The following is an 18,578-nucleotide window of genomic DNA, read 5'->3' as shown; positions in this document are numbered from 1 at the left end:
GTAGAGGTGGGTGAAGAGGGCCGTCCGTGGGCGCAATGGCGTCGCTACTCTCGTCCTCAAACTTCCCCACACAGCCCAGAAAGTGAATCACGGACACTTGGGTGGTCTGGCCTGCGCGTACGACGTGCAGTTCACTTCACGTTTTATTGCATTTATATTTTTAAAAAAAGTTAACATTGACCTTTGTTGTTGAGTAAACAAGTAGTCGTTTTAAAATCAAATATTCAAACAACACGGACCACCAAAGTAGATCAAAAGTTCCCGCATTATTTTACAGCACGATCATGTGTGATTGGGAGCCAATGGAATCGGCGAGCGAACAGGCGCCCGGTCACCACTGGGTGGCGCAAGAGGTCTTCGTTCAGCACATACAAATTGCACGTAAAATAAAAAATGATAGCTTAGTTATGTGGATAATTTCAGTACTGAATTTTCAGTGGTAAATACTAAGTACAAATATAGAAAACTGTTCAAAATGCCCATTCTTTTATGGTTTCCATCTTCATCTACGCAGAAGGATGATATAAAATTGTCCTTATTCAAAATCACACCCAAGTAGCTCAATCCTCATGGTGATAGCATTCTGCCATTTCTTAGGAATGATCCTGATAAATTTGGAAAAAATTGGAGGGTAGATATAATTTTTCACATGGCTGTTATTATCCGAGTTCCCCAAGAATGTCTGAAGAAAAGAAGAAGGAAGACATTACTGCCAAGAGCATCAAAGTGAATCACAACACATTTAGGTCTAAACTGGTGTAGGCAGGTCATAAAATTAGAATGTCATGAAAAAGTTGATTTATTTTAGTAATTCCGTTCAAAAAAGTGAAACTATTATACTATTATAATATAATAAAGTATATTATACTCAGTCATTCCACATAGACTGATATATTTCAAGTGTTTATTTCTTTTAATTTGATGATTATAACCGATAACTAATGAAACCCCCAAATTCGGTATTTCAGAAAATTTGGAAATTACTTAAAACTAATTAAAAAATACACTGTGTGCCAAGTCCTGTTGGAAAATGAAATCTGCATCTTCATAAAGTTGGTCAGCAGCAGGAAGTACAAAGTGCTCTAAAACTTCCTGGTAGACGGCTGCATTGACCTTGGACCTCAGAAAACGCAGTGGACCAACGCCAGCAGATGACATGGCACCCCAAACCATCACTGACAGTGGAAACTTGACACTGGACCTCAAGCTACGTGGATTCTGTGCCTCTCCTCTCTTCCTCCAGACTCTGGGACCTTCATTTCCAAAGGAAGTCAAAGTTTACTTTCATCAGAGAACATACCTTTGGAACACTCAGCAGCAGGCCAGTCCTTTCTGTCTTTAAGCCAGGCAAGACGCTTGCAACACTGTCTCTTGTTCAGGATTGGCTCGACACAAGGACGCATGTGAAACCCATGTCTTACCCGTGTGTGTGGTGGTTCTTGAAGCACTGACTCCAGCTGCAGTCCAGTCTTTGTGAATCTCCCCCACATTTTTGAATGGGTTTTGTTTCACAATCCTCTCCAGGGTGCAGTTATCCCTACTGCTTGTTCACTTTTTTCTACCACATCTATTCCTTCCCTTCGCTTCTCTATTAATGTGTTTGGAAACAGGTCTGTGAGCAACCAGCCTCTTTAGCAATGACCTTTTGCATCTTGCCCTGCTTGTGTAAGGTGTCAGTGGTTGTCTTTTGGGCAACTATCAAGTCAGCAGTCTTCCCCATGATTGTGTAGCCTACAGAACTAGACTGAAAGACCATTTAAAGGCCTTTGCAAGTGTTTTGAGTTAATTAGCTGTTTAGAGTGTGGCACCAGGTATCTTAAATATCAAATCTTTTCACAATATTCAAATTTTCTGAGATACTGAATTTGGGGTTTTCATTAGTTGTCGGTTTTAATCATCAAATTAAATTGTCAAAGAAATAAACACTTGAAATATACCATTAAGTAATATGAGTAATGATTGAGTATAATATACAAGTTTCACTTTTGAAATGGAATTACTGAAATAAATTAAGTTTTACATTATATTCTAGTTTTATGACCAGCACCTGTACATTTGAACCCGGTTAATAAGTCATGTCACCTTTTGCTCGTAGTCCTCATCATCCGTGTACTTCGTCCACGTCCTTCCATCATCATCACTGTACTCCAGAACATATGAAGTGACAAACATCTCAGTGCCCAGTGTCTTTGCTCCCTGGGTCACAATCCCAGTGATCTTCTTGACAACCTTCAGTTCAATTTGGATCCATGGCTGCATGTCGTTGCTCTGTTAAGGTGTGATGGTACCACAATTAAGTAAATGACAAGATGAGAGGTGGAAACACGGACACTCTGGCTTGTGTATGAGGTACCTTTGCTTGCCAAGCGTTGACGGCCCCTTGCTTATCTAAACGACCAAACCAAGGCTGCCAAGGCCCAGAGTACCAGTTGGTGACTACAGAACTAGCTGAGATCTGTTGGTCTTTGATAAATCCACTCTGCATTCCCAGTGGCACAGAACACCCTGCACACATGAATGTTGCCCACATGGCAGTGTATTCTCAAAACCTCTATTGATGAAACAAAAATCATGCAAGGATGAGCGTTTTTGACCACATACCATCTAGTTCACAGCCAAAGAACTCCATGCGAACGGTTGGATAGTTGTATGAATCGGATGGATGAAGCCTCACGTAGCGGCCAATGATGGGGGGGAAGAATGTATTCTCCTTCACCTCATAGGCTTCCCTGTTACCTTCAAAATTCTTTGGGGACATTGGAAAAGACAAACTTAAAACAAACAAACAAATAAAACAATCAAAAATAAATAAATAAAAAGTAATTATATAAAACATAAAATAATTAAAATATATATATATAAAATATATAAAATAATAATTATAAATAAATCCTCGTTGCTCTGTGCAGTATATTCAGTTCTAAGCGCGGAAGCAGTCACGTGCAGAGGAACGGATGTAGGCATTGAAATTGAAAAGTCACGTGCCTTTCTGAAAGCTTTGCTGTCCCCCTTATAGAAAATCCACCTTTTGCGGTCTGTGCTGTAGGACACAGTGTAGTTTTGAACAAAGTGAGACGTGAAGAGCTGTTTGGCTCCTTGCGTGGCCACTTTACTGATCACCACTGGCCTTTGGAAGTCCACCTGGACAGTAGGACACAACGTCTTCTAGTAATTGCTTATCACCAGATCTCAGTTTATGGAGTTGTATGACGGCTATTAAGAATACCTGAATCCACGCATCTGAGATTGTTGAGCTCCAAGCATTGTATTTGCCTGTATTGTGCAATCTGGCTAAACTGGGTAGCCAGTAACCTTAAAAAGAAAGAGATGAATTGAATTATTTTTTGAGCATAGTCATGCTGTCTGTTTGTGGCATGTGTCATAAATCGCCGTCTTACTGCGGAAGTCAGACGCAGTTATCTGGCTGTCCTTCACGGTTCCAGAGCTGAGACCAAGAGCATGATCACAAACTGTCAAATAAAAAACATTTTACACAGGACAAGATTCACCATGATTTCAAATGCAAAGATCTTAATATATTATGTCAAAAAATGTTTGAAGGTCTTGATACCGTTATCTAACACTAAAAACAGAGTCTGCATTCCTCTTTGTTGGGAGAGTCCAGCCTCAGACTCCAGCAGCCAAAGGCCTGGTTTTGAGGGCCACATCTCAAGAGTTGCAAAACCTCCTGTGCAGCAAGAAAGTAAATGAGAAATTAGGAGATCATTTCTGGACCTGGAAATCAAGGTAGGCTTTGAACAAAGAGTAAAACAACCCTCCCTCCCAAAAAAACCTGGTAAAAGTGGATAGACCCCGTGCCGATGGTCATGTATGTGCTTGTTCAGGAAGGTTTGACCATGAAAGTGAATACTGTGGAAGTCTTTCGGTGAGCCCATATTTATTAGATGCCACTTTATCAGCTGGTTGCTGTACATGCGGAGGCCTTTAAGGCTATATATGATTCCATTGATTGCTGTAAAAACAAACCGAGAGAAAAGGTCAGTAAATTGTAAATGTATTTTTCAGTATTAGGCCGGTTTTGGGGGTGGGGTGGGGGGTTAGGACGGACAGACATGGGAGCAGTTAAGTCACAAAAATTTCATCTAATATTATGCAGAAAAAATAATATTTATGAATATATCATCTACCATTTCAATTGTTTAACGAACAAAGGCACAACATTCAAGATGCATAGCACCATCAAGAAACCGAAACACAAACTCATAAATAGTTTTGATTATTACCAGAAAACCTGATGTTGTTTTTATAATCTGGATCCATAACAGCTTTTCTGTTAGTTTTCTCATGACGCTCCCGATTACTCTCATAGTACCAGCTCTTGCTCTCATCAAACGTCATAAACAGTAACATGAACTCTTGTGTGTTCACTGGATTTTTGTTCAGAGTGCCCTTCCTACAGACCAGGAGAGGCCCGATCAGTCCAGAGTGTATATCTCGCTCCTGCAAAGACAAGGGTTCAGGCATCGTAAGGTGGATCGAAGGTTCTCATCACCAGCTGTGTGACGTAAGCCATACTGGCACTTACAGGATTCACTCCAGAATAGTACGCCCATATTCGACAGTCAGATTCACCCTGTTGTGGACCCACTTTAGCGTTTACTGTCCATATGTAGATGAAGGTTGCGTTGGGTTCAATCGCGTCGTCCTGCTTGTACCAGTAAGGTGACTCGTCATCGTACTTCAATCCCTCCATGTTTTTCCCATATGACAGTCCGTTTACATGCAAGGAGTATGGGCGGCTCGCAAGGTTCCTGAACACTATCTGGAATGGAGGACACGCTGCTATAAGACTTTTGTGTGGGTTAAAACATTTTGACTTGCAAATTCATTTATAGGTATTAATTGAGCTGTATTTACATATATGGTCTCGTCAATTTCGGCCTTAATGACCGGACCAAGGATGCCCAGGTGTTCATCTACTTCTCCCCGAATGTGCGGGGTGGTGAAAGAGCTGTCTAAGTAAGACCTGAACACCACTTTCTTGAACAGTGTGGGTCTCTCCTTTTCTGTTGTTCTATCTCCCCTCCTTAAAAAAGAAAGAAAAAACAGGTTTGATCTTATCAAAAAGCCTTTCCTAATAATGTTGAACTTTTTCAAGTATTTACTTTGACAAGACAATACAATGGATGTCCAAGTGGTGTTCAGAAAATCAAGTGGGCTTTATTAATAATTGGGAAGAGTTCGAGGGCAAGCCTGGTCTTTTAGGCAGGGACGGTGTCCACCCCACCCGGGATGGCGCTGCCCTGTTATCTTGCAGCATAGCCCATAGCCTGTTAGCTAGTCGGCAGAGTAGCACTAGGAGCTGCTGACTGTCCAGGGTCGCGACCAGGCCGCAGACTAACGGGTTAAACCTGTCTGCGAGCTGCTTAGAGGCGTCACCAAGTTCCCTTAGGATTGAGACTGTGTCTGTGCCCCGGGTTAACTAAATCATAAGAAAATAGTCCGCCCGAAGTTTTTAACTAATATTCAGACTTCACATCAAATTATTACAACCTATATGACCGATCTGAAAATTGGATTAATCAATATTCGATCGCTCAACTCAAAAGCAGTTTTTGTAAATGAACTTATAACAGACCAGAAAATTGATATTCTTTGTCTAACTGAAACGTGGGTTCAATCTGGTGATTATTTAACTCTAAACGAAGCCACTTCTGTGGGATATAGTTATATACATAGACCTAGACTGTCAGGCAGAGGAGGTGGAATATGTATAATCTATCGTGATTGTTTAGAAATTCATCAGAAATACTTAGATATCTCAAACTCATTTGAGATGCAGTCTATTAATGTAATTAGTCCATCTGAAAATAAAAGTACATTCTCCCTAACTAATGTATACAGACCACCAGGGCCTTACTCAGATTTCTTAAACGATTTCACCGATTTTGCAGCAAATTTAGCAGTATGTAGTGACAAAATAATAATGGTAGGAGACTTTAACATACACTTTGATAATGCGGAGGATCCACTGACAAGGGCTTTTACTTCTATATTGAACTCTGTCGGCATTAAACAAAACGTAGTAGGACCTACACATTATCGAAATCATACCCTAGATCTAATATTAACGCTGGGTATCGACGTAGATAATATAAACATACTCCCGCAAACCGTAGCAATCTCCGATCATTATTTAGTAAAATTCGATTTTCACCTTAACATAAATACCCGCCCGTCTCCTCGGCAGTGTATAAAGCGCTCAATAAATTCATCAACAGCAACACAGTTTATTGAAACCCTCCCTGACTTAACTGCTTTAGCCCACTCGCCATCCGATCCAGGAGAGTTAGATAGTCTAACCGACTACTTAGAGAATACCTGCAGATCAGCTCTAGATATAGTAGCTCCACTAAAATATAAAAAAGCTAGATCCAAAAAGCTCGCCCCATGGTACACCGACCAAACTAGAAACTTAAAACAAATAGCACGTAAATTAGAACGGAAATGGCGATCTACAAAATTGGAAGTATTCCACTGTGCCTGGAAGGATAGCATTATTGACTACAAACGGGCACTCACTAAAGCACGCTCAGTATACTTAGCCTCACTGATAGAGAAAAATAAAAACAATCCTAGATTTCTTTTTAATACTATTTCTAAACTTACAAAAAATCAAGCAGGCACAGAACCTCAGATTCCAGTAAACCTCACTAGTAATGTATTTATAGATTTCTTTGATAATAAAATAGAGAATATTAGACAAAATATAAAACCCTTTATTAGCAATACAACTGGTATGTCATCTGGTTTGGTTGACATTGATTTAAATTACATACCGGGAGAAAAACTTGATGCTTTTCATCCACTCCCAAAATCAGAATTAGAGAAAATAATTTCTTCCTTAAATTGTACTACCTGCACATTAGACTCAGTTCCCTCAAAGTTATTAAAAGAGGTATTACCAGCTGTAACTGAACCTCTTCTAACTATAGTTAACTCATCCATTACAATAGGTCACATGCCCAAATCATGTAAATTAGCAATTATCAAACCTCTGATCAAGAAACCAAATCTTGATCCGACTGTGCTATCTAATTATAGACCCATTTCAAACACATCATTTATATCTAAGATCATAGAAAAAGCTGTTGCCCAGCAATTATGCCTATATCTGCATAGGAATAACACATTTGAAAAGTTCCAATCTGGTTTTAGGCCCCATCACAGTACCGAAACAGCATTAGTTAAAGTAACAAATGATCTCCTCCTTGCATCAGATCAAGGCTATGTATCACTGTTAGTGCTTCTCGATCTTAGTGCAGCTTTCGACACAATTGATCATAGGATCTTGCTAGAAAGGTTAGAACGCTGGGTTGGAGTCTCAGGCACAGCCCTTTCATGGTTTCAGTCTTACTTAACAAATCGCTATCAGTTTGTAGAGCTCAATAATATTTCATCCAAACGTACAATGGTTAAATATGGGGTCCCGCAAGGCTCCATCTTAGGACCACTATTATTTACATTATATATGCTACCATTGGGCACAGTTATAAACAAACATGGTGTCAATTTTCACTGCTATGCGGATGACACTCAACTTTACATATCAGCCAAACCCGATGACAAACTCAGTTTAGGAAAAATTGAGGCCTGTGTAAGAGATATTAAATGCTGGATGTCTCTAAACTTCCTACAATTAAATGAGGACAAAACAGAAGTTCTCCTTGTGGGCCCTAAGGCCGCAAGACAGAAAATTCCAAATTTAATGCTTAATCTTGCAGACTATCCCATTACGCCTGGCACAGTAGCCAAAAACCTAGGCGTCATACTCGACTCCGACCTATCATTTGATAAATATATAGATAATACTACTAGGATAGCTTTTCTACATCTCCGCAACATTGCCAAATTAAGAAATGCATTATCACAGGATGATGCAGAAAAATTGGTGCACGCCTTTGTTAGCTCTAGACTAGACTACTGCAATTCACTACTGTCAGGATGTTCAAATAGGAATCTAAATAAACTTCAAGTAGTTCAAAATGCCGCAGCTAGAGTTCTGACCAGAACTAGAAAATTTCAGCATATTAGACCAGTCCTATCAGCCCTGCATTGGCTCCCAGTTAAATTTCGTATTGATTTTAAAATTCTATTATTAGCATATAAAGCACTACACGGGCTTGCTCCTGAATACCTCCAGGAACTTATTTTCTACTATGAACCACCACGTCAACTAAGATCACAGGGTGCTGGTCTGTTATTAGTTCCACAAATTAACAAGGTAACAGCAGGGGGAAGAGCCTTTTCTTATAAGGCCCCCCAGCTTTGGAATAATCTTCCTAAATGTGTCCGGGACTCTGACACAGTCACAATCTTTAAATCTAGGTTGAAAACCCACTTATTTAGTCTAGCGTTTGATAATTAATATCCCCCTTAGATAAAGGTACAGATCCAGGGGTTCATAGACGAAGGGTTTTATGGTAGACTGGGGTGCTGGTGCTGTCATCCTGTCACTGCTCGTGGTCACTCAAGTTTGTTGACAGTGCAGTGGACGGATGCCATTGTCTCAGAATGCCCCCAAGCCTATGTTACCTTCTGGTTCTGCCTTTTTTTTAGCTAGGCTGTAATAATTTAACTTAGTGCCGGAGTTGCTGCCACACTCCAGAAATGTTTATAATTTTACCTGTCCTGTATATGTCCTCATACAGAGCTAATTTTCCCTGTTTCATTTCTCCACATGGCTGCCCGCCTGCTTGAGGAATAATGAGATGAGGAGAGACAAGCGATCCATCCTGGCCGGCCACCTCCTGCCTAACCGGATGCCTACACCATGATGGACATTATTACATCTTTTTCGGTCTAAATGGACATTATTGCATCTTTTACATTCTGTCTATATTGTTGTTGTTGTCATGGTGACCGGTGTCGGCCAGAGGAGGATGGGCTCCCCCCCTGAGTCTTGGTTCCTCTCAAGGTTTCTTCCTCATGCAAAAAAACTAGGGAGTTTTTCCTTGCCACTGTCGCCTTTGGCTTGCTCACTGGGGGCTAGGACTCGGCACTTGTAAAGCTGCTTTGTGACAACAACTGTTGTAAAAAGCGCTATATAAATAAAATTTGATTGATTGATTGATTGATTGAATACCTGTGTCCGTAACCGGCATAATCCCAGTCAACTTCCTCAGCAGTAATGAAGTAGCTTCTGACCTTGTTGCCAGCCATTTTCAAAGTATGTATAGATCCATCATCAAGCACAGGATTCTGTTTTTTGTATGGATCTTTATATTCCACATATTCATATTCCTCGTTTTGATCTGGGATGTCCTCGATATCAAAATCATGCTTCTGATCGGGGATGTATAGTTCATAATCGCTGAAGTCTCTTCTGGGCACTCCTATGATTATTGACTTCCCTTGTAGGTCATCTTCGCTGGAGACAGGCCTGGTTCCCCGTGGAGTTAACACAGACGGAGCGAAACCCCGCGGAGAGAAGTGGCGTGGGGACATGGCACTCTGCGGTTGTGGTTTATAGTCTTTCTTTTTTTTTGTCTTCAGTCCATATCCTTTCATTGGTGTCAATCTTTTGAGAACTATCTTCTTGATCTCCTTTACAGTGCTCGTCTCGTTAAGTTCTGCTATGTCTGTGATGTACTTGCTGATGTCGTCTGGGATCTCCAATGTCACCGGCTTGTGTTTGCCTTCATAGCTCCAGTTTCCTGCTTGTTGATCCAGAGCAGTGGTAAGGATGACGTCAGTGTTGTTGTGGTCCTTCAGATAAATGATTATTTCTTCTTCATAGATCTCTTCAGTCTCTGGCAATCCCTTCTCTGAACTGCTACTAGGCAGTAGGGTATCGTTAATGTGGTCTCCTTCCTCATCAAAGATTGACTCATTTTTCCATGTGCCATTTGAAATGTTGCCTTCAGATGACAGGTTAAAAATAAGAGGAGGGGAGGTGTTCTCCAGGCTTCCTGAATTTAACTTATCTGAAAAATTCCAGAGTTTGCTAATATTAGGTTTTAACTCCTCATTACGGGCATAGTTGGTGAAGGCCTCTAAGGGAGATGATGTCACATTCTGTGAAGAGAATTCTGTATCTGCCTGGGTGATATTGAATTCCTGAATTTCCTCACTGGAGACATTTGACTTGTGCGTGTTATTAAAGTCCTGAACATCCTTTTTTGAGACCTCTGAGTCCAGCTGGGTGCTGTTAAGTTCCTGCACCTCCTTATTGGAAAATTCTGGGTCTATGTCCATGGTAGAAAGATTTTGAAGTTCTTCATGGGAGGGTTCTAAGTCTGCTTGGGTGTTATTGAATTCCTGATCACCCATCTTTGACAATTCTGTGTCCAACGGGGTGCTATTGAATTTCTGAACTTCCAGTTGGGTGTTACTGAATTTCTGAACATCCTCACTGGAGATGTTTGATTCTTGGGTGTTATTAAATTCATGGACATCCTTATTTGAGGTATTTAAGTCAAATTGTGTGCTGTTAAGCTCAGGCACCTCCTTATTGGAAAAATCTGAACCTACATCCATGGTCATAAATTCCCCTAGTTCTTCATTTGGGATGTCTGAGTCTGCTTGGGTGTTATTGAATTCCTGAACACCTGTCCTTGAGAATTGTGTGTCCAACTGAGTGCTATTGAATTTCTGAACTTCCTTACTGGAATCTTTGGAGTGTACTTGGGTGCTATTGAATTTATGATCTTCCTTACTGGAGTTGTTTAATTCTTGGGTGTTATTAAACTCCTGGACACTGTGATTTGAGAATTCTGAGTCCAATTGTGTGCCATTAAGTTCCTGGACCTGTTTATTGGAAAAACCTGAGTCTGCTTCCATGGTAATAAATTCCTGAACTTCTTTGCTGGAGATTTCTGAGTCTGTTTGGGAGTTATTGAATTCCTGAACCCCCTTCTTGGAGAATTCCGTGTCCAACTGGGTGCTGTTGAATTTCTGAACTCCCTTACTAGAATATGTTGAGTCTTGTGTGCTGGTGAATTCATGGACTTCCTCACTGAAGAGATCTGATTCTTGTGTGCCATTAAATGTCTGGGCACTCTTATTTGAAACCTCCGAATCCAACTGAGTGCTATTAAGTTCATGGATATCCTTATTTGAAAAATCTGAGTCTGCATCAATGATTATAAATTCACTGGAGACATTTGAGTCCACCTGGGTGTTATTAAATTCCTGAACATCTTTATTTGAGAATTCGGAGTCCGGCTGGGTGCCACTGAATTGATTAACTCCCTCACTGGAGAGTTCCAAGTCTATCCGGGTGGTATTTAATTGTTGAATCAATTCAGTCGTTAATGTTGAGTTCATGTTGGTTGTATTTAATACTTGGACGTCCTTATTTATTACGTTCAGAGTGGCAACACCCAGCTGTTCTGGAATGGGGTCTATGTGAAGTGCTGTAGTTAAAGTATTGTATTCATCTAAATGCGAGTAGGAGATATTTTCCACTAGTTCACCATCTTTCAGCAGCACAATGTCTTCTACCTCTGGCTCCTCTGCTGTGTTGAGTGGAGAGTTAAGAGGAGGCACACTGTAGCTAAAGATGCCACTTGATCTGTCATCATCTTCCTCCACTTCCTCAATGCTCACAGATAGCTGTGTCTCGGTCTCTGTTGCATTGTCTCCATGACCCTCTGAGGTACTGGATGGGGATCTACTGTGACTGTCTTCTGATGTAATGTTTCTCTCGTAATCTTGCAAAGGGTCTTTAAAACTGAGCAGTGTATCTTCTGTACTGTTGTTTTGGACAGTCTTACTCGTAAAGTTATTGTCATCAGTGTCAAACTTTTCTCCTAATGTTGCTTCAGTCCGATCCTGTTCAGAATATTCTGCCCCAAGGTGGGTAGTATTTTTGATCTCAGCAGGGAGGCTAGGACCACTGTCTTGAGGGATTGTACTGTCATCATGGTCTAAGAAGGAAATATCAAATTCATCATCTGTGCCATTTCCTGTATTATGTAACGACCTCAAATTAAGCACATCTGCGTAGGCCTCGGTGTCTTCGTCAATTTCCACAGATTTTATTTTCTTGTTTTTTTGTTGTTTTTCTCTCTCACTTATCAACACTGACTCATCATCAGGTTTCCAGACCTTAAAATAATCATCTGTATCTTTTTTTTCTTCATCACTGTAGTCACCATAGTCTTCCTTAACGTAATCCCTAAAGCATTCAACATCCTTAAACTTCACCCTTAATCCTTTGGTGGTCTCATGTGTGTTTAGTGATGCCAGGAGCCAGATACCTTTAATTATAGAAGGAAAGAGTTAGGGCAACTGTAAATCCTAATTACATTATTACAATAAAATATTTGATCACATAGATCAAACAGTGAACTATAAGCATAACACACATTATAGTAACATTTAAAAGCATACTGGTTTACATTTGTCATGAGCCCCCTATAATTGTTTTAAGTAACAATTCCAGCTAAAATCAAATAAATGCTTTTTTACTATTGAACACCATTATAAGAATACTGACCATCATTGGCCATGCCCATGGTAATGGTCTCTCCTGTCATGGGGAACAGACTAAGGATGTCCTCTTCTCTGTTGTTCAGTTCAAATGTGTGTCCATAAAAAGTAGCAGTCTGGATGTCATCTTGGTTGCCAACACTCGACACGTGCCAAGTCACAATCTCACCGTTGCAAAATCCCAGGACTTGACCACTTTCATACACATAACCGTTGATTGCTGTGGACATTCATAAAATTTGTATGCACTTCAAAAAAACTGATTTAACGTGTGGGAAGTCCGAGTCCTACTCACTGTGCATGACGTTTGTCTTATAGAACTCCGGGTCGTCTGGTTTGACCTTTTTTGGATCTCCACAGTACGTGTTAATGTTCTCGGGCAAATACCAACTCTTGTTCTCATCAAAAACGGCAAACATAGCATGCTGCTCCTTATCAGCCCTGAGCTAAAAACAACAACAACATCAGAGAAACTCTCCAAATGAAATGAGTTACCTGAAATATCAGTCTGGGGCGGAGTGACCAAGGTGAGTCGCCGAAGTCACCTGGACATTCTTGGTGTTGAGGGACTGGCTCTTGCAGATGAGGAGAGGTCCAATGAGACCAGAGGCGATGTCTTTTGGAGTGTTCACCGCACTGTGGTACATCCTGGTGAGACACCTGGCATCACGCTCCAGAGGTTCGTCTTCCTCGACGACTCGCCACACGTAAGTGTACGTCTCCCCTGGCTGCACGGCGTGGCTCTGATTCCCTTTGCAGATGAAAAAAAAAAGCTTTTTTTTAAGGCAAAATAAGGTTAGCGGTCATTAGCATGAATCTTCATGAATAATCAGACAATTATCAGAAATTGGATATCTTGGCCAACCAAATGATCTATTGCTGAATATTCAATGAATATTCATGTCAAACTCATGAGCAGTGAGCATAAGCGGTCCGCCCACCTCCCTCAGGGTAATTGGCTCCCTCCGCAGCTTTGTCGATGGTAAGTCCGTGAGGATAGATGCTGTATGGACGTGATGCTTTGTTCTTAAACACTATCTGTGGACACAGAAAAAACGTGATCAAAATCTTTGACTCTTAAGAGAGGACTTATAGTTCAGAATTAGAGGCTGCAGGCAAGGCTTATTATGTGATTTGTTCTCATTCTCTTTATTAATTATTATTATTATTATATTATTAATATTACCTTTATTATGTCTCTAATCTGTGCTCTGATCACAGGGCCGAGTATTCCCAGTTCCTTCTTTCTCTGCTTGTGTTCAGCCCTTTCTTTGAACGATTCGTCCTTATACTGGGTGAAAACAGCCTTTTTATATTGCTTACCGATCCGCTCAGAGCTCTGTTTCAGGAACGTGGCCCGGAAATCCCTACGTGAGGAAGAGCAAGAAGCATGTGCCTGTACGTGCCCGACCAAAATGGGGAGATGTTCCACTGGGCTTGGATTAGTGGTGCTCTCACCTGTCCATATTGTCAGGCATGTTGGGTGCGTAATCCCAGATGATCTCTTCTGCTGCTATGTAGTAGGTCCATTCCTGGCTCTCGCGTGTTTGTGTGATGGTGAGCCTTCGCTTTGGGGCAGTAAACTCCTCACACGTGTGAACCGTCAAGAAGCCGTGCATTCCAACTGCGATGATAAGATACCACACGCCATGCTGATAACATTTAAAGAATGCTACTTAAGTGATCTTAAGTGCTCCGAAGGCTTTCGTGAACAGGTCCGTAGAAGGCAGTGTATAGTGGAAGAATGAACAAGCTCCCAGTGAAATACACACATGCAAGAACTGTCTGATCTATATACTGTCTGATCAATGTGGCTGCAAGAATGACAGTATTGGTCTTGTAGCATCTTGTAGCATCAGACTTACCCTCCAAGTGCTTGCTGATGTGAGAAGACAGGAGCCAGCGGCCGGGGTGGACCGCCACCATCTCCGCACTGGTGGCGGTGCCACTGATGAGGCCAACCGAGGACACCTTGTGCCCCCCCTGCTGAAGCACCTGCCCATTAAAGTGCACAGAGAACAGCTCCTGCTCAGAGCTCATAGCCAACAGGTGCCAGTTGACTTTAGAATGGGCACACACACTGAGACCTGATGGAAATCCAAAGAGATTTTGCAAGATGGCATATGATTCATAGATAAGAAGGATTCACATTCTGTTGTATTTGATAAACCAACCGACTAACCAGGGATAGTGCCATTTCTGAAGCCATTGATGGTGTATTTCACATTCTCATTAATTGGGGGGCCCCCTTTGCTGTACCAGCTTTGATTTTCATCAAACACGCCAAACAACAGCACGAATTCCTGATGGAAATTGAGTTGCTTTACGGTGTCATCGAGGCTATCTGTGGGCCACAAAACAACAAACAAACAAAACAAACCAATTTATCTCTCACCCCTGCTCACCCACTTGTCACTTGGGCCCGAAGATGTTACCCATGTTTCTGTAATGATTGAGCACTATGAACGATTCACAATAAAACTGCTTGCTTATTTACCTTTCTTACAGATCAGCAGTGTGCCGATCAGCCCCGTGTTATAGTCCTTGACGATGTCGTAGTGTGACATATAGGTGTAGGTGAGGCAGCCGGGGTCCGTGTCTTTAGGGGCCACGTCTGCGGTCACTTCCCAGTAATACGTGTGCTCACTGCCGCTTGAAATGACATCATCTTCTTTCTCAAACTCGGAGGTGTTGTCGAAGTATAAAGACCCTAAAGGGTTCAATAGTCACAGCAGCTACGTGAACATTTGGCAGAGCCAAGGAATATTTAGCTTAACGGGTGAATGTTTACACATTCAGCAGGCAACAGGAATGGCGAGGAGAAATGGCTATATTATGTCGCAAGCGAAAATATCAAAAATTTGTGAGAGGGAATGAATGATTTTTTTGGTCTTGTTTTGGACTTAGGTAATGGTTTTGGTTAATATGTATGAAAAAGGTAAATACGCCTCTTCATGTTTGCAAGTTGTTTACTCAGCTAAACAAGTAACTTTAAATATTTTGATGTGCACACTGTAGCACAGTGTTCTAACCTCAGCAAACTTTGCATAACACATTTACTTAAGCTGTCTGACATCAACAGCTTTCATGACACAATGATCCCCTCATTGTGCTGGCATGGCAGATGTAAACGACTAGAAGAGCATCCAGTGAAAACGAATGTGTACTGTGTGTCATCAAACGACACGTTCTGTTTGATTAAAACGCTGAATAAGCAACACGTCTGCCCCCCTGTCCACAGGAAACTGGGAAAGACAGAACGTTCCAGCACCTGTATGCTACAGGGGAGAGGGGACGCCAGTGAAAAGCCACAGCTAATCAGGAGTTCATTGCCAGTAGGACTCAGCACAGCTGTTCTTTAGCTTATTCAGTAGCATTGTGTGAATAAGTTGGTATTCCAGGTTAAAATACAGGAGAGAAGTGTGTCAGATCTTCACTGGGCTGAACAAATGATTTTTTCCCCCTGACTTCATTTTGGACTAAGGTCCATAGCCTTTGGTTAATAAGTATAAAAAGGGCAAATACACCCTTTCGTGCAGGCAGTCGTTTACCTAACTAAAGAACCAGCACTAAAATAATGTACACAATGGTCTTACAGCCGCTAATCTTTTTTTGCTTTGTCCTTGAAAAGTACAAACTAAAGAAAGACAGAACCGTAGTGCTCCCACAGAGCCCGATTGCAACTTCATGGTGTTTCTGACGTGCTGTTTGTGCTATTTAGACACAGCCAGATGGTGGGTCTACAGATGGTGGGTCTACACACCTTCTGACTGCTTTCCGTAAGCGATGCCATGTGGGTGGATGGTACAAGGATGGTCTGCCAGATTCCTGAACGTGACAACCAGAGTGTCTCCTTCCTGCCCATACAGTGTAGGTCCAAGCAGCCCTGGAGACAGTGTTCATTAACTACAGGTTTTCAAGTCCTGCAGATCTTGGAATTCCTCTTAGTGGCTTTTGCGATTATTGTGACTACTTAGCTATACTATTTAAAGTGACGAAACAGATCTTAATACCTAACCATGAGGGATGAGTCTTAGCATGTTGGAAATCGGCATCATACGCCCTGTAAACTGTCTTTTTAAAGGTGGATCCTTGTCTGGGAAATAAGCAAACAGTCACTGCAACATTTACTGTTCATCATTACTGAGTTTACAGAATCAGTCTAACTCATAAAATGCACAGCACACAAAAGAATGTTTTCTTTGGGTTTCTATAAAGACAATCTTGACAGCAGATTATCTTATATAAAATAAGCAGGCTTTTATTTTATTTTTCATTTACACTTAATTTGACTGTCATTTCAAAAAGAGTATATGCGTATTTTGCCTAATTAAGCTATCGTACTTCAGTATCAATTCCAAAAATGATGATCAGAACTGACCAGTATATCAAATATATCTGTGAGGGGAAAAGAGAAAAATACATCTGGAACCAAAACATGAAAATACCTCTGATCCCCGTAATCCCAGTTAATGTTAACTGCAGCGATGTAGTAGTGTCTCTCCACTGCTGTCCCACAGTGAACCAGAGCAAGCAGGAGAGCCAGGGGAGCACAGCACGCCGCTGGCCAGGAGAGAGGCCTCATATCTCAGCCCGTACCTTCAGGTGGAGACTGACTCTTCTAGAGCGTAGAAACGTTTGATATTGATGTCAAGGCTACAATTAACTTTATCTCTCTCTCCCTCCTCTGCAGTTTCTCATCCTCCAGAGTCAGACTGAGACTCGCGGGCGCACAGACACACACACACACACACACACACACACACACACACACACACACACACACACACACACACACACACACACACACACACACACAGAGTTTCAACATGTTTTTCCTGAACAATGACCTATGTTCTTTCGTGACCTCAGATCAGAAACCACGTGATTTTTGTTCAGCTAACTGTAGCATATAAGAACGTATGGCAGCACCTAGCTAAATGAATGGTTAAAATATAGATAAATTATCTAGATAATGTAATCCTTCTTTCATGAAATCCTTAAGTCGAACTGTTCATATAACTGAAATACGTTTATATCTTGTGGATTAGTTACAGCTTCTCAATGTTGTTTATGCACATTTCAAAGTCTGAAAGATGACAAGCATATCCCAGAACAATATACATCTTTAGATAAATATTAATAGCACTCAAATCCACATTTCCCATATTTGGCTGAATTAGGAAATAACACAAAATTTTCTCTTTCAAAGTATGATAACAGAAATCTGGGAAACAGAATCTACTACTGACTACATATTGTGCCTTCGCTCATTTTATGCTTGAGTATTTAATGATAAAATATATTAGAATTCGATATATAACCATGTGTCTAACTGATAATTGAATGTTGTAAATTATAGAATTATTTTAAACTACTTTTAACATTTTTCCCTGCACTTGTATTAAAAGCACTCCTTGGTCACTTAGAAACACCTAGAAATACCATATCTGATCAAAAGTGTGTGTGTCATGGCCAGAGAGTGTTGGTACAAGGTAAGTGTTTATATAAAGTTTATGGTGAGTGTTTGTTTCAACGGATGTTTATGACTTTCCTTCTAAAGGCTACGAGGCACTAAATAGAACTGAGGCACCAGGTATCTTCTCTTAAAAATATATTCCTGTGAAAACATACCAAAATGTCTGACATATTAAAGTAAGCAGGAAACTTGTTCTGTTCATTAATACATTTACTTGCCCAATTTAAATAACAAAATTTTCAGTTGACTCAAAATTGAGTTATTTGGGAATTTATCATTATTTGCCCTTGAGGCATTTTGAAAATGTGTTTGTGCTTAGAAGTGGCGGTTTAATGACATGCACAAATATTGCTTAATATAATAAAATGCCACATAGACTGGGAAAATTTGAAAAATAAGTTAATATAAAAGTTGAAAATAAGTGCTCTGATCCAAAACAAATGCTTTTCTAAACATAAATCCCTTTCTAAATTTACATTTATGTGATTCATAGTAGGGCCCTGATGTCTAGGATTAATTTGTCCTAAAAAAAAAATAAGTATACTCAACAATATTCAAATATAATAAAAAACTGATTTTTATTCTAGATAAATATTTTACAGACACATAGACCTTTAGAAAGAGTAAAATACATCTGATCCCA

General features: G+C 40.7%; 1 protein-coding gene and 1 long non-coding RNA gene across 2 annotated transcripts; one reads left to right on the top strand and one right to left on the bottom strand.

The window, feature by feature from the left end:
* Positions 1 to 535: 535 nt before the first annotated feature.
* f5 (coagulation factor V) lies at positions 536 to 17,297 on the bottom strand. Its single transcript, XM_077001487.1, has 25 exons — positions 16,905 to 17,297; positions 16,470 to 16,552; positions 16,220 to 16,342; positions 14,954 to 15,166; positions 14,639 to 14,800; positions 14,322 to 14,543; positions 13,915 to 14,080; positions 13,643 to 13,823; positions 13,398 to 13,494; positions 13,002 to 13,207; positions 12,752 to 12,902; positions 12,464 to 12,676; positions 9,107 to 12,224; positions 4,879 to 5,047; positions 4,547 to 4,783; positions 4,245 to 4,461; positions 3,794 to 3,973; positions 3,572 to 3,688; positions 3,399 to 3,470; positions 3,227 to 3,312; positions 2,986 to 3,141; positions 2,602 to 2,746; positions 2,354 to 2,505; positions 2,083 to 2,268; positions 536 to 682 (listed from the first exon to the last, which is right to left on the bottom strand). The coding sequence occupies exons 1-25, from the start codon at positions 17,039 to 17,041 to the stop codon at positions 536 to 538; spliced, it is 6,936 nt and encodes a 2,311-aa protein (XP_076857602.1). The 5' UTR covers positions 17,042 to 17,297.
* LOC143511840 (uncharacterized) lies at positions 9,575 to 18,573 on the top strand. Its single transcript, XR_013130290.1, has 5 exons — positions 9,575 to 9,700; positions 15,698 to 15,791; positions 16,178 to 16,326; positions 16,977 to 17,061; positions 17,150 to 18,573. It is a non-coding gene; the product is annotated as an uncharacterized LOC143511840 (long non-coding RNA).
* The last annotated feature ends 5 nt before the right edge of the window (positions 18,574 to 18,578 follow it).

This window comes from Brachyhypopomus gauderio, chromosome 4, assembly GCF_052324685.1.
Source record: "Brachyhypopomus gauderio isolate BG-103 chromosome 4, BGAUD_0.2, whole genome shotgun sequence".
Classification (NCBI taxonomy): Eukaryota; Metazoa; Chordata; class Actinopteri; order Gymnotiformes; family Hypopomidae; genus Brachyhypopomus; species Brachyhypopomus gauderio.
Note: the sequence above shows the minus strand (reverse complement) of the source record. Positions and strands in the feature narration are given on the sequence as shown.

Bases quoted from the DNA above. Each gene is read 5' to 3' on its own strand.
- f5 (XM_077001487.1), bottom strand. From the start codon at position 17,041: ATGAGGCCTCTCTCCTGGCCAGCGGCGTGCTGTGCTCCCCTGGCTCTC. The intron at 3,142-3,226 runs GTATTCTTAATA...CCTACTGTCCAG, and splicing joins TCTCAGATGCGTGGATTCAG to GTGGACTTCCAAAGGCCAGT. The intron at 683-2,082 runs GTGACATGACTT...TCTTTTCTTCAG, and splicing joins ATGAGGACTACGAGCAAAAG to ACATTCTTGGGGAACTCGGA.